Source organism: Lepidochelys kempii, chromosome 14 (assembly GCF_965140285.1).
Source record: "Lepidochelys kempii isolate rLepKem1 chromosome 14, rLepKem1.hap1, whole genome shotgun sequence".
In the NCBI taxonomy this organism is placed as follows: Eukaryota; Metazoa; Chordata; order Testudines; family Cheloniidae; genus Lepidochelys; species Lepidochelys kempii.
This window is the reverse complement of record NC_136393.1, coordinates 18,133,731-18,147,868: the sequence shown is the minus strand read 5'-3', so window position 1 is coordinate 18,147,868 and position 14,138 is coordinate 18,133,731. Positions and strand designations below refer to the sequence as shown.

The 14,138-nt window shown below is 41.4% G+C and overlaps 1 protein-coding gene across 7 annotated transcripts in view; it reads left to right on the top strand.

Annotated features, from left to right (window-relative positions):
* Nucleotides 1-14,138, top strand: part of LOC140897602 (uncharacterized) — a 344,323-nt gene that overhangs the window by 203,541 nt on the left and 126,644 nt on the right. For all 7 annotated transcript variants that reach the window (XM_078848412.1, XM_078848413.1, XM_078848416.1 and 4 more), the window contains one exon: nucleotides 12,919-12,980. In XM_078848412.1, the coding sequence (XP_078704538.1) occupies nucleotides 12,919-12,980 (62 nt within the window). The remainder of the gene's footprint in view (nucleotides 1-12,918; nucleotides 12,981-14,138) is intronic.

Here is a 14,138-nt window from a genome sequence, read left to right as displayed (position 1 = left end):
ACCTCAGTTTATCTGGCTGCAAAATGCAGTTAATGACACTAACCTGTCTCACAGGGGTGATGTGAAGCTTAATTAATGTTTGTAAAACCCCTTGAAATCCTCCAATTGAAGGTTCTGTAGAAGTGGTTAGTTTGCATATTTTGGGAAATGGGAATGAAAAAAATGTTTTTAAAACTATAACTTCGATGGTAATTTTCTAGATTAGTTTCTCAGCATAATACCAAGTTCTCTATAAAGATCATGAAGTGGCAGCTTAGTTGAGCAATCTATCTACTCATTCACCCAGTGGCGCTGGAACAGTTTTTAGAGTGGGAGTGCTGAGCTGGGGCTGGGAACAGGGCCGTGGCTCCGGGAGGCAGGGATGTGGACAGGAGTGAGGCAGCTGCGGGCAGGGCCAGGAGCAGGCGGGCTGGCCACTGGGACTCGGGGCCAGCAGCAGAGCCTCTGGGCGAGGGGCCAGCAGCCGGGACTCTGTGCAAAACCTGGGGGTGCTGCAGCACCCCCTACACCCCTAGTTCCAGCACCTATGCATTCACTTGTTTTGTATTATGTTATGTGAACATTTTATGTGGCTAGTCCTTACATTTCCATATAGCGAATAGTCAGCGATGAATCTATCCATCAATACCATGTTTGTGTGTCACACTAAATACAGCTTTATTTTTCCTGACTCATAAAAAAAATTGGACAATGTTTAAAAGTTACGAAGGGCAATGGTGGCCAATTAATGTCAGTTCTCATTTCATCCTCTGGAGGACTTGCATATACTGCACGCCAACGGGTGTATTGACATTCATAGCTCCTCCAGGGGGAGAAACGTATGGAGGCTCCACAGGGACAAACTTTGTGATCTGAATTGGCAATCAATGCATGGCTGAGCCTCAGCTGTGGAAAATCTAGCAGATAACAAGGCTTCATGCTTCCACAATTCTCATTTTAATCTGTCTGTTGCTAAATATGGTTTCAGTATTGCTTGAGTCAGTAAGAAAACTAGAACACCAGCTTATTATGGAGTGGTGTCAAGGTGCAGCTGGCTTCCATTATAAAAACCTGTTTTGTTTCCCATATAACTTTGATTGTAAAATTGGATTGACCTGAAAATTGAAATATTTACTCTGAAGGCAAAGGAGAATGTTTCCGCAAAGTTTGAAGAAAATTCATCAAACTGTTCTTGAGTCACTTAACAATATCATCCTGAGCTGAAATGTTGACTTTTGTCTAACTGTTCATTTCCTTCTAGCTCAAAATATAGCTTGTTACTAGATCTGTGTAAATACCCGATTTTTCAGTTCACTGGCTGTTCTGAAAAATAAAAAAATAAATAAAAAGGGGGTTGATCCAAAATGATTTTCCCCCAATTTTTTTGGTGAAAACTGAAAAGTAAAAAAAACCCCAAAACTTTAGGCCAAAATATTTTGGCCAACTTGTGAATGTTCCAGCTCTGCCTCTCAGCCCTCTAGTGTCTGGTTGTGGAGCCATAGGTGAGCCCTGCCTTAGTTTCCCCTCACCTAAGTATAGACAAGTCCACATGACCTTCTGTGCATAAAAGAGCAACCTCTTGAGAGGGTCTCATTTATTGACCACAAAGATTAACAAAAGTATAAGCAAGACTTTGTTTAGGTATTTCTGCCACCTTGGTATCAGCCAATTAACTTCTGAATCTGGTAGACACAGGGAGTTCAAGGCCAAGTCCCTCGTCTGAAGTCAGGACTCTAGACTGCTTTTGTTCTCTTCCCTTGGAGACCGCCTCCAGATCCTTCTTTCACGATATTCCTGTTCCTGGGGAACAGTCTTAGGTTCCTTCTTTTCAGGGTACTTCTGTTCATGTGGGGTACAGTCTCTCCCTCTCTCTGGAGCCCTCCCAGTTCCTTCCCCTGGGCTACTCCTATTCCCTCCATGTGGACACTCACCCTTCAGGGTTGCCTTCCCCCTTACAAATCCCTTCTCCTTAAAGGCACCTCCCTCATAGGAGTATCCTCAGGCAGCCTTTTTATAGGGCGCACATGCTCCTCTACGGATTGATAGGCTTGGAAGGATTAGATTTTTACTGCTAAATGTAGATCCCATCCTACCACACAAACCAACGAAAAAAAGTTTCCATTGATGAGGATCAAAATGTACAGATAGGGAATGTAAGAAAGAATTGGCTAGAGTTTGATTTAAGGATATTGACTTGGTAAATTTGACATGTAATCCTGACAGTTTTGTGTTATGGTGGTTAGAAAGCTTTAACTTTTTGAATCTCAGCATCTCCTGTCATTAAACAATGGTCTGACCTCCCTATTATTTGACCTCCCCTCTCCTGTAATTTCTGGCAACTGTGAAATTTAAATAGATACAAAATTGAAAAAACACTTAAAAATAAACGTTGATATTATCCGTCTAAATTATAAAAAATAAGGATTGAATTCTGCCAAGTCTACTGATTGACAGTTACTATATGTTGGCATTAAACAGCCATATAAGCAATCAGTTACTCCCAGGGGGGGTCTTCCCAGGGTCATTGTGTGCAAGCTAGGCCCTGACTCCCCTTCAAGGGCCAATTGCCCTGTGACACAGCTCTACGTGTTACTACCTCTTACACTTTCCGCGGAGTCATATCTCCATGGAAATGCATGTGCTAGCGATACAGGAAGAAAATCGACTGTAACGAAAGCAAAATTATTGATTACTTCTATTGTTGGATACTTTGGGGCCCATTAGAGATCATGTTGATTTCAGTGAACGATTTAGCCATGGGCTTCAGTTGGAGCATGGCTGGGCACTTATTTACTTAGCTCTTAGTGAATTTCAAACACAGATTTCAAAACACCTTACAAAATTGTCCCCATTTTACAGAAGGGGGGACTGAGGTCACATACTAGGTCAATGACTGAGCCAGAAATAAAGCCCAAGACTCCTGACTCCCAGTCCAGTGCCCTAGGCACTAGACCCCATTGCCTTTCCCATTGTACATACATGCATCTCATGTATGTATGTCATCTTCTATTGGCTGGTTGCAGCTTAGAAAGAACATGAGGCTCATTCTACAGCTGATATATAACAGTGGTCTCCCTGCACGACCTCTGTGCCTACATGAAATAGAACTTCCCTGGCTTCTTATGTAAACCTTGTCTCATTTTAAGGCTGATTTTTATTCTTCTATTAATTCAAAAAGACAGAAAAAATTCTCATGCTTTCTAATGTTTCAGATTAAGTCTCATGGGCAACTGGAAACTTTGCTGAAAAATTTGGAAAAAAATTGAGATTTAAAGGCTTTAAATAACGTTTTTGAAATGTGAACAGTGTCTAACGTTCCTTTGCGTCCCTCTAGCTGCCCAACAAAATCACATTATGCCACAAAATAACATGTAAGTAGATTTTGACATTGACTTGTGCAAAAGACATTTTTCAAGGGCAGGAATTGTAAAATGTTTATGCAACTGGCATCATTTCACATCTAGACACAATTCCCTGTCAATGAATTGATGGAGGGGGAAAAAATTGCAACAGAGAATCTATTATTGGCCTCAATCTAGGCTATTCCTTCTCCTGGATGCCTGACCAAAATGCCTTGGGAAGTGGGCAGCATGGGAACAAGCTGGCCTGGGAGCCTGGAAACCCTCCCAGCCCTGGGGCAGTCTGCAGAGAAGGCCTGCCGCAGAGCAGGCCTGCCCCAGAGCTGTGAATCTTGGAAGCCTGTTCCAGGACTTTCAGGTTCCCTGTTGTGGAGCTGGTAGCCAAGCCCTGGTTAGAGTTGGGGCACCCAAGACTTCCAGGTTCCTGGATCTATGACAGGGAGCCTGGAAGCCCTGGCATAGTGAGGCTGCCCTAGAGATGCAGATCCTGGAACCCTGCAGCTGGAGGCCCTGGAAGTCTTGGCTTCTCAGTAGCCCACCAAGAACCCTACCTCTGTTCTGACAAAAATTCTTTGAATCAGAGATGTTTCCGCAAAACATTTCAGGTTTGACAAATTCGCATTTTCCAATGAAACTTAAGTCACTTTTCAAAATGGGATTTAGACTCTTCTAAATCACATGTATACTTTTGAAAAATTAACTCTGAGTTACTTGCTGTAGGTCACCTAGTAAGTTTGTGACAGAGCCAGGAACCGTGAACTCTGAATTGGCAGAACCATATCTTGCTTTCATATATATTGGTTCAGAGCTGTACTTAGTACTTAGGCCAAGCAAAGCACAGTGAAGGATTAGGGGCTTGGCTGGCAGATACTATGGCATAGTGGGTGAGATATTGGCTGTGGAACAAAACAGCTGAATTCAAGTAATTGGTTCCACTCTTGGTTCTGACACTTCATTTGCTATGAATTTTTTATGCTTAATATTTAAGTGAAAGTAGGCTATGTTGTGCATGCACTCATGTCTAGCGTAGCTAAATAACGTGTCAGAAGCACAGTGAGGGCCTGATCCAAAAGCAACTGAAGTCAATATGTGGCTCTTTCCACTGACAGCACTGGGCTTTAGATCAGGTCCTGAACAAGGCGGAGCTTTGTAGGAGCCATTATTAGATTCTTCTCCTCCACCGAGTTCCTTAACAATCTGGTGACTCGCCTGTCCCATTTATTTACAGTTTTAAAAATTGTGTCTTCCTTTGCCTACGCAAAAGGGGGGGGGGGATGCAAGATGTACAAATAAATAAATAAATAATGGCATGAGAAATTCCAAAGATTAAAAAAACAAAACAGGAGAAAACCCTTCATTTATTTAAGGGGGAGGGGGGAACTAAGGTGACTAAGTGATAACAGTATAATTAACAATCACATTGTTTCCAAAATCCATGCACTAAAAAGTAAGGAAGTGAATGGTTGAGATCATCATCAAATCTTGCACTGCCCACCTAATAAGCAAACACGTTATTCTTATCATGTATAAAGAAATACATATTTCATCACAGCCCAACAGTCTTAGCTCTGCCCATAGATTTTTGGAGGGTTGGGAGCATTTCTGGGGTACTGAGAGGCTTAAACCATTTACCTGTCTAAAGCACTCTGAGAGTCTCAGGTGTAAGGCAGTAAAGACATGGAAAGTTTAGGTATTGTTTATTATTTCTTGTAATGATTATATGGCACTCTGATGGTGTTTTATGAATCCTGGAAAGCAGATTTCCCCCTTTAAAAAAAAAAAGGCACTTCACAAACACTGTGAGGGAAGTATGTTGCTGCCATTAATAATATTCATAAATAATGGAGCCCCTAGTGCTATATTTTTAAATGACTGAATTGTAAGAATCTACTTTAAAAAATTGTATGAATGCCTATCACTTGTGTGCATATAAATGTATTCAATTAGTCCTCAAATCTTGAGTTACCTCCTGATGGAAGGCAAAACCTTTTGAATTCAGTCCCAGGCAAAAAATACTGTGCCCTTTAACTCACAAAAAGGATGCTATGCACTTAACAGATAATGACTGAAGAGGATTTCACTGTATTGGCCGCCCAGCTGCTAGAGAGGACAAAGAAAATAATTCCCCCCTTAGGATCCTATGGGGTAATGATGAAACCCTCTCTGCAATGATCTCAAATAACATGGAATAGGGGAAAGGAAATAGCCAAATAGGCTAACTGGCTGGGTTTTCATTGTCATGGTCCTCCATGTACTTTCCATGTTTTGTCTGTGATGCTAAGCCACTGGGTAACCTGTCTGTGAACCTGCCACCAGCACGTAGAGATTACTCACCCTGGATACTGCACTTCAGCAAATGCAGAATTAGCCCTGGCTAAGTAATCTTGTTAGCGTGATTCAGTGTTAAATGGATCTCGATTAAATGGGGCTTTATATCGTCCCAGCTGGAGATGATAAGCCTCCACAAGGAAATGGCAGGAGACCGAAGGAAATTGCTTTACTTCAGACTGGGACATTTAATCCCATAAAACACTTTCTACTTCCCCACCTCTCTCTTTTTATTTAAGCCCACTTGCATGGACCCAGTCTGCAGTTATAGAATGATGGTAGCAGTGCAGTGGTATGAAGCCAGGTCTCTTCCCATCACCTACCATTTACCAGATAGAAAATAAGGCAACTAACATTCATGTTGAAGAGCGGGACAAGTACTAACTGTGAGGTGGTGATGACGATGCTCTCCTTTCATGTTGTGTTCTGTTTATGAAGATAATACTTCACCATCATTATTACTGCATTTCCGTCAGACTGTTGTCCTTTTTCTGTTTCTGCTATCCAGGCATTTATAGAATGGCATCTCTGGCATCTGCTAACCCTACAGTCAATGTAACTATGTCCGGGAGTAGTTTGCAGAGCACCAACACAGTGGAAAACATCTGGAGCCTCTTAAAATAATATAAAGAGATTGCTTAAATGTGCCCCAGGGATTTCTGGGCATGGCCTGGGGTTTTATTTATGTGAGATAGAGATCTGCCCAATAGACTGAAATATCAGAGCCTGGCCATTTATTTCTTCCTGCTATTAGATTGGCACAGTGTGCATGGTTTGGGTAGATCGAAAATTACCCTAAAATACCCAGGGGACTTCGAAGGCAAAGGGAATTTGTACTGGGGACACCAGCAAGGGGAAAGTGTTGGGAGATGGAGGTTTTCATCTTTCAGTTGCTGGTTTGAATCCCGTTCAGTGGTGACCCACCTGACAGCCGTTGAGTGGCCTGTGAGAAAGGAATTGGTAGCCGGACTCACATTCCCAGTGGACGTTCATCCTCAGGACAAGACCCACCATCGTGGTTGGCATCCGTTGACCTCCTTTTTGGCAGTCTTCGCAGTGAGACCCTAGAGACGGTATGCACCAGCTTGTTGCTAGAAGCAATGAAGCACGGTGGTGTTGGGGAGCTTGCTTCAGTGTCTCTCTGTTCTGTGGATAGAGACTTCACTTTCCAGAGATATCTGTTCAACACTAAATGACACAGCCACCAGGGGCATCTGGCTCAGTCTGAAGCTCACAGGCTTTTGGTTCTTTCCAAATGTATTTAAGTTTACATTTTTAAAAAGCAACATACACTTCTGTCTCTTTCTCTCTCACACGCACGCTCTCACACACAAGAATCACACTACCAGAATTGTGGAACAGTTCCTTTGCCACCTAATTGCACAGAGCAGGCCAAATGCTGCCCTGACAACTCCATGTTGTCCCACTGGGATGTAAGACAAGGCAGAGCTTGCCCCGGCACTTTCATCATTCATGTGCCGCCTTATACTCACCATGTGAGATAAGGAAAGTTATAATATTTTCTGTTAGTCTTGCTGAATCTCTGTTCTGACTGGGGTGAGTCCAATCTATGCAAGTTTTTCTCCATGTCTGTTCTACTCACTGCAAGCTCATTCTTAGAAATGCAGCAAGGAAGTAGGTTTGCCAGGTAAATTCAGCAGCCCATTAAGATCTACTGTCCCCATTCTGCTGCCCTGACAATCTGGTTCCGAGGACGGGGAATCACTGAATTGCACCAGAGAAGGAAGCTGATGAGTGGTGAAAAGGACTGAGTTGAACCACCCCATTTATAGTCTGTGTTAAATGGTCTATGTTAGTAAGAGGCCTCCAGACACAGAGAAAGAAGTGCATATCAAAATCCCTACTCTCCCTTTACATCAGTGAGTACCCTCCTTCTCCTCCCCTGCACATGCCATGTTCTCAGGGATCCCAAACCGTCTGTGATTTGAGTCCAAAATATGGGTCATTCCCATGGACTGAGAGAACACGAGATAGGATGCATGCAAAATCTCTTCCCAATATTGAATCAACTGATCTGATTTTTTTTTCTTATTCCATTGACAGAAATATGATAAACATGCTGTTACTTGAATTTATCCTTAAATATCACATTTCAGGTGGATTTGCACTCTCATGAAATTTCCCTGACATGAATCCCAGAACCACGAAAGCAGCCCATGTTAACAATGGCTGCAATTAGACTAGAAATGATCTAATCTACTGGAGATTTCCTTCATTATCCCTCTAATCAAGGCCTCTATCAAGCTTCTTTGATGGGTTACTGGGAAAAAAAATCTTCAAGTAAACTGATGCTGGAGATAATTAATTAACTTGCCACTATCATCAGTCTCAGACAGACTCAATATAAGAAAGAGGATGTGTCCTTCTCAATTACTGATCTGCAGGTTGTGATGGGCAAAAATACTCTACCAAATTTCAGGCTTCAGACACATCAGTGTTTGCACTTCAGAGTATTTTCTCCTGCTTCTATTTATCATCTTGCTGGATACTGATCACATGGCTCAGATTTCTTTTATCTTCCAAATGCATATTCTTCCCTCCCCCGACCCCCCCCGAAAGTGCCTCTGGTTTCCTCTCTGTCTGGTTTTAATGGCCCTTGAATAACATCTTCAGTTGTTTCTACACTAGCCACTAGTTTCTTAAAATGTCCAGTATTGGTATCACCAGAGCAGCTTGACCCACGGTGTAGGCAATTCTGCTGGGGCTTTAAACATTGTCACCTAACACTGCTGAGAACAGGTCTAGGCAACATGATGGTTAAAATACCGGTGGCTACCTATGGTGCAGCTCCCACTGTTGATACCAACAGTGGAGCTGCACCAGGGATGGTAACAGTGGGAAGAGTAAAGATAAAAAGGCTAGTGTAGACAAGGATGCTGAGATTCATTAACAAGTTCCCTGCAGACCACTTACAAAAATAGGGCTTTCATTCACACTCAGAGCCAACAGCTTGTGCACATAGAAGTCACTTGGATTTTATGATAGGTTTAGTTCAGATCTAGTCATCTGTCCCAAGAGGTTTATAAGTGAACCAGTTGATATTTATGGTCACCTATTATGTATTGTATAGAAATCAGGTATCGTATTGCTTGATCGTCCAAAACCTCTAATTACTCTTTCTGGAAAAACACTATCTGCCCGTGTGATGAAATAGCCTGCCAACCCTCGCCTTCCCTTTTAAACAAGTATAAGAAAAAGAAAACCATGGAACTACCAGACATGTACAATCTTTACTGCCTGTTCACAAGTCCTAGGGCCTCCAGTCCTCTTCCCTATATTTATAGGACGACTTCTGATTGCAAACTCCTAAGGCAGGGACCATATCTTTTTGCATGGCTGTACAGGGGTAAATAATATCTAATGGCATCCTAATGCTCTAATTTGCTTATAATACAAAAGGAACCTGAGGTATTCATAGCAAAAGATTCTATTTTACCCTCTCTCTTTGTAAACAATCTACAAGCACTTCACCATTTTCTCAGATGTGTTTGTTTTTTGAAGTTATTGCTGAATACGTTCTGCAAATTTTTCTTGTTCTATAGATTACACATGAGCCTTTATTGTGGCACTTCAGTATGGTAAATCTGAGTTGTGTTGGTTGAGTTTTGATAGGTCATATGGTATTGCTGACATACCCTGATTGGAGGAGAGTAGCTTCTAGAATCAGGTTTCCAGGGTAGATAAGCAAAAATGTACATGTTCAAAATTTGCTTCCCATCAATATTGTGTAATATTTGCTGTTTTTTCAAACAATTCTGCCAGAATGATTGTGGAAAGTAAACACGCCCAAAGTTAATTCATCATTTTATCTGAGCAAATATTTGAAGGATATTTTTGAAGTATTTGCTCAGCTCTAAGTCTCCTAACATCGAGGCGTTTTTGCAGTGCCCAGCTAAGATAGGTGACTTTTACAGAGCTAGCCCAGTACTTGTGCATATGTTATCAATCAAAGATAAAATCAGAACCTGGGAGCTGTAGTGAAGGTTGCTGATGCACTAAAAGGTCCTATTCCATGGTTCAGCTACCCATCTCCAGAATTGCAATCTGATATGCCAGATGAAAATGGAGTCTGATGGGACAGTGCTTCCTCCATTACCTGTAGGACACCACAGATCACCCTGTTAATTTTCATCTTCAAAAATGTTGCATAAATATGAATTAATGCTGAAAATGGAATCCTGAAAATAGTTCACAAAGGCTTAAAAACAAAGTAATATTGGAGCATCTGCTTGTAAGCTTCACCCCACTCCATGTATCACCCCATTTATAAAGCACTTTTCTTAAAAGCTATAATTCATCCTTTTGGCCTATAAGCATTGAAAAGCTCCTAATCAATGGCCTTTCTCACACTCCTCTTTCATCACAGAAACCCCCTTTAAAAATATTTGCTAACTGATTTTAAGCCTCTTTGTGGCAAAGCCTAAGAACTGGATTTACCAAGTTACTAGGGAGATACATCTGGTGCAGAAAGACTATTTCCTTGCCAAAGTATTTCACCTTAACAGAAAGAGAGAATGGGTTGTAGGCCCAGCCCTCTTGGCTTGACAGGAATTTCAGTTTAACTAGCTGTTCGCATTTCATGTCCACATTTTGAGGAATAGTGAGGAGGGTCTTCCACAGGGAATTAAAGAGGGGTCTCTGCCCTATTCTCCTTCACTGTATATGAGATATACAGTTGTGCTGTGCATAACCGTTTCTTTCCATGTTATTGTTTTTAAATATTGGGAGGAAATTTGGTGACCATGAGGGGACCACATAACTGGAATGAGTAAATGATAGTGAAGACAGATGCACTGTCTCTGTCAAGGCACTTAAGTTCAGATCTGCAATATGTCCCTTTCCTGTGCAGAGGGGTGGGCAGAAGTTTCCAAACTGTATGGGGTCTTTCTGATACCACTAGGTTCAAGGTTCATTTTTTACTTGAGATTCATCCAGCTTTGAACCTGGAACATAAAGGCCATTGGTTACTTTCTTTTTCTACAATTTACTTGTCTCCTTCTTTACAACAAATAAGCTAATATAATGCTTTTTAAAAAGGGGAACAAAATGGCACAGAAAATATGGTATATTAAACCAGTAGTGTACGCCCTTGCCAAAAGAATCCAGGAAGTGGATCTCTTGCGTGGACTGGTCCAGGCTGAGGTTGATGGTGGGATGGAAATTGTTGAAATCATGGTGGAATTCCTCAAGGGCTTCTTTTCCATGGGTCCAGATGATGAAGATGTCATCAGTATAGTGCAAGTAGAGTAGGGGCATTAGGGGACGAGAGCTGAGGAAGTGTCGTTCTAAGTCAGCCATAAAAATGTTGGCACACTGTGGGGCCATGTGGGTACCCATAGCAGTGCCACTGATTTGAAGGTATACATTCTCCCCAAATGTGAAATAGTTATGGTGAGGACAAAGTCACAAAGTTCAGCCACCAGGCTTGCCGTGGCATTATTGGGGATACTGTGCCTGACGGCTTGTAGTCCATCTTTGCGTGGAATGTTGATATAGAGGGCTTCTACATCCATAGTGGCCAGGATGGTGTTTTCAGGAAGATCACCGATGGATTGTAGTTTCCTCAGGAAGTCAGTGGTGTCTTGAAGATAGCTGGGAGTGCTGGTAGCGTAGGGTCTGAGGCGGGAGTCTACATAGCCAGACAATCCAGCTGTCAGGGCGCCAATGCCTGAGATGATGGGGCATCCAGGATTTCCAGGTTTATGGATCTTAGGTAGCAGATAGAATACCCCTGGTCAGGGTTCTAGGGGTGTGTCTGTGCAGATTTGCTCTTGTGCTATTTCAGGGAGTTTCTTGAGCAGATGCTGTAGTTTCTTTTGGTAACCCTCAGTGGGATCAGAGGGTAATGGCTTGTAGAAAGTGGTGTTGGAGAGCTGCCTAGCAGCCTCTTGTTCGTATTCCGACCTATTCATGATGACGACAGCACCTCCTTTGTCAGCCTTTTTGATTATGATGTCAGAGTTGTTTCTGAGGCTGTGGATGGCATTGCGTTCTGCACGGCAGAGGTTATGGGGCAAGTGATGCCGCTTTTCCACAATTTCAGCCTGTGCACGTCGGCGGAAGCACTCTGAGGACACCCTCCCTTTTGGTTGTTCTGAAGTCCTACAATATCTTTGCAAAAAGAAAAGGAGTACTTGTGGCACTGTAGCTCACGAAAGCTTGTGCTTAAATAAATTGGTTAGTCTCTAAGGTGCCACAAGTACTCCTTTTCTTTTTGCGAATACAGACTAACACGGCTGCTACTCTGAAACCTACAATATCTTTAGTACTCACACAACAGACCAAAGTGAACCGTCTTTTCAGCCACACGGGCTAGGCTGGAGAAAGATATTACATTAAAATAGCAGTTGGTGGAGCACTCACCGGAAAGGTTGCTACTGTTCTAAATTATCTACTTTATCCAAATCGAAGTTATCTATATTAGATAATTATCTAAATTATCCACACCTTTGGGTTTGCAAAACTGGATTGGAAATCTCACTCAAACGGGTTTTTTTTGTGAGAGTTCTGGGGCTTCTGTTTGTGGCTGGACAGGAAATAACCCAAGAACAGGCTTCTTCCTGCTGTTTTGGCCCCTTGGCTTTCAGACCAGACTGAATCCAGGAAAAATGCATGTGTTGTCACAATGTTCATGGTGTTTACTATGCTGCACAGTTTGGCTTCTAGAACTTCAAAGTGACAGAGGGGATAAGCTCAGATCATCCTGCTCCAAAAGCACAGGCACTTACCTCTTAAGCTAAAATGGAATCGCCATTAGCAAGACAGGGCCTATAACACACACACCTGAGCAGCTCTGTTTCTATGCAGAAAGAGGGCAATGGAATACATACACACTAGCCAATTATGGTGTGAATTAAATGAAAAATAATGTGAGAAAAGCTATGCAAAAATAATGGGGGAAAGTTATGCAAATTTTGTTTTGAAAGTCAGAAAAGATTTGGTTTGATTATAGGGTGCAAATGCTCATAAAAAGTGTCTCTTATGTTATCTGAATCTGTTCATCCATCCCAATTCAAAATACAATAATATGTGGTGGGGAGAGAGTTTGCCAAAGCGAAAAAATTGGGTGGAAAGAAATATTCATTGTAAGTGAGTGTTGCACATAATGCTGAATAATGAAAATAAAACTGAAAGATCTCTGATACTTTTTACCCAAATGTAGAAAAGATCCATCACAATCAGGTAAACTGTTTGTGTGTCATTTAAATTCTTTATTTTCTCTGTCTTTCAGCAAAGAATAAATCATCCAATAAGCTCTTGCCAGAAAACCGCCTTTGAAGGAGTCAAGAGCAGGTAAGGATTTTAATTTGGATTACATCAAAGCAAGAGGTTTATTTGTTACTTGACATGGGCCCAGTGAAGGTCTGTGTGCTTGCAAACTGCATAATCTCCCACCCCATCATGAAGGGACAGGTGAGGCTGGGATGTTTACTGTAGTGGAAACATGAAACAATGGTTGGAGACCTGAATGGAATTCCTGTAAGAAACAAGCAAGCAATAGTCACCTTTTTTTCCTACAATATATTTGTAGTAAAGATATTTGGCAGCAAAATATGCTCTGTTAAAAGTGTATATGTAATACAAATATAATATTGCTATTGAGAACAACGTAGAAATATTTGTTTCTCTGTGTGTTGTCTTACTTTGTGTTATTGTACTCTGAACCATTTGATTTGCATTCCTAGATGATTAGAAGTTGAGGGTTATGCCATATATCATTCAAAGGATTGTTTTTAAAGCTAGTTTTTTAAAAATCCAATTTGTCAAAATTGAAATATTTTGTGTTATTTTTATGCTTTTCAACCAACTCAGAGTGGTCAACGTTGTTTGAAAATTTGAAATGTTTGATGAAAAGAATTGAAATATTGTTGCAAAATATTTTCTGCATTTTTCAAACAGCTCAAGTTATTCTTCTTTAGGTGTGCAGTAAGATGTCTCTGCTTACCTACACCTCCATATCATGAGGCATCAACGATTTCCACGTGGTCCTGTATTTTTATGATTTGCTGGGATTTTCTTTTAATTTACATGGATAAACTCAAGCTATCTCATTTATTCCTAAAGCTATGGTAGCTTACACTGAACATGGTGGTGAACTCCAGAGATCATACATGATGGTTGCTTAGATTTCAAAGCCAGCTCAAACATTAACTCAGACAATTGACTTCTCCCATGCAGAGCCATTAACTTTGTCTATGGGATGGCATGTGGGGGACAGAACTGGAGACATGTAATGGAGTTCCTTTTCCTCCAGGTTCTTGTATTGTATTATTTTGAAGGTGTAATGTTGAGTATGGATTCTTGGTGTCTCTTGCCTTCAACGGGTGGCTGGTTTTTAAAATAGATTTGTTGTAATTTTCACGTCTGTCCTTTTCTGGAACGGGGATAATTTTTTATCTTTGTCATTAATTGAGTGCCTGATTCAGCAAAGCACTTAAGTTTCACTTATTT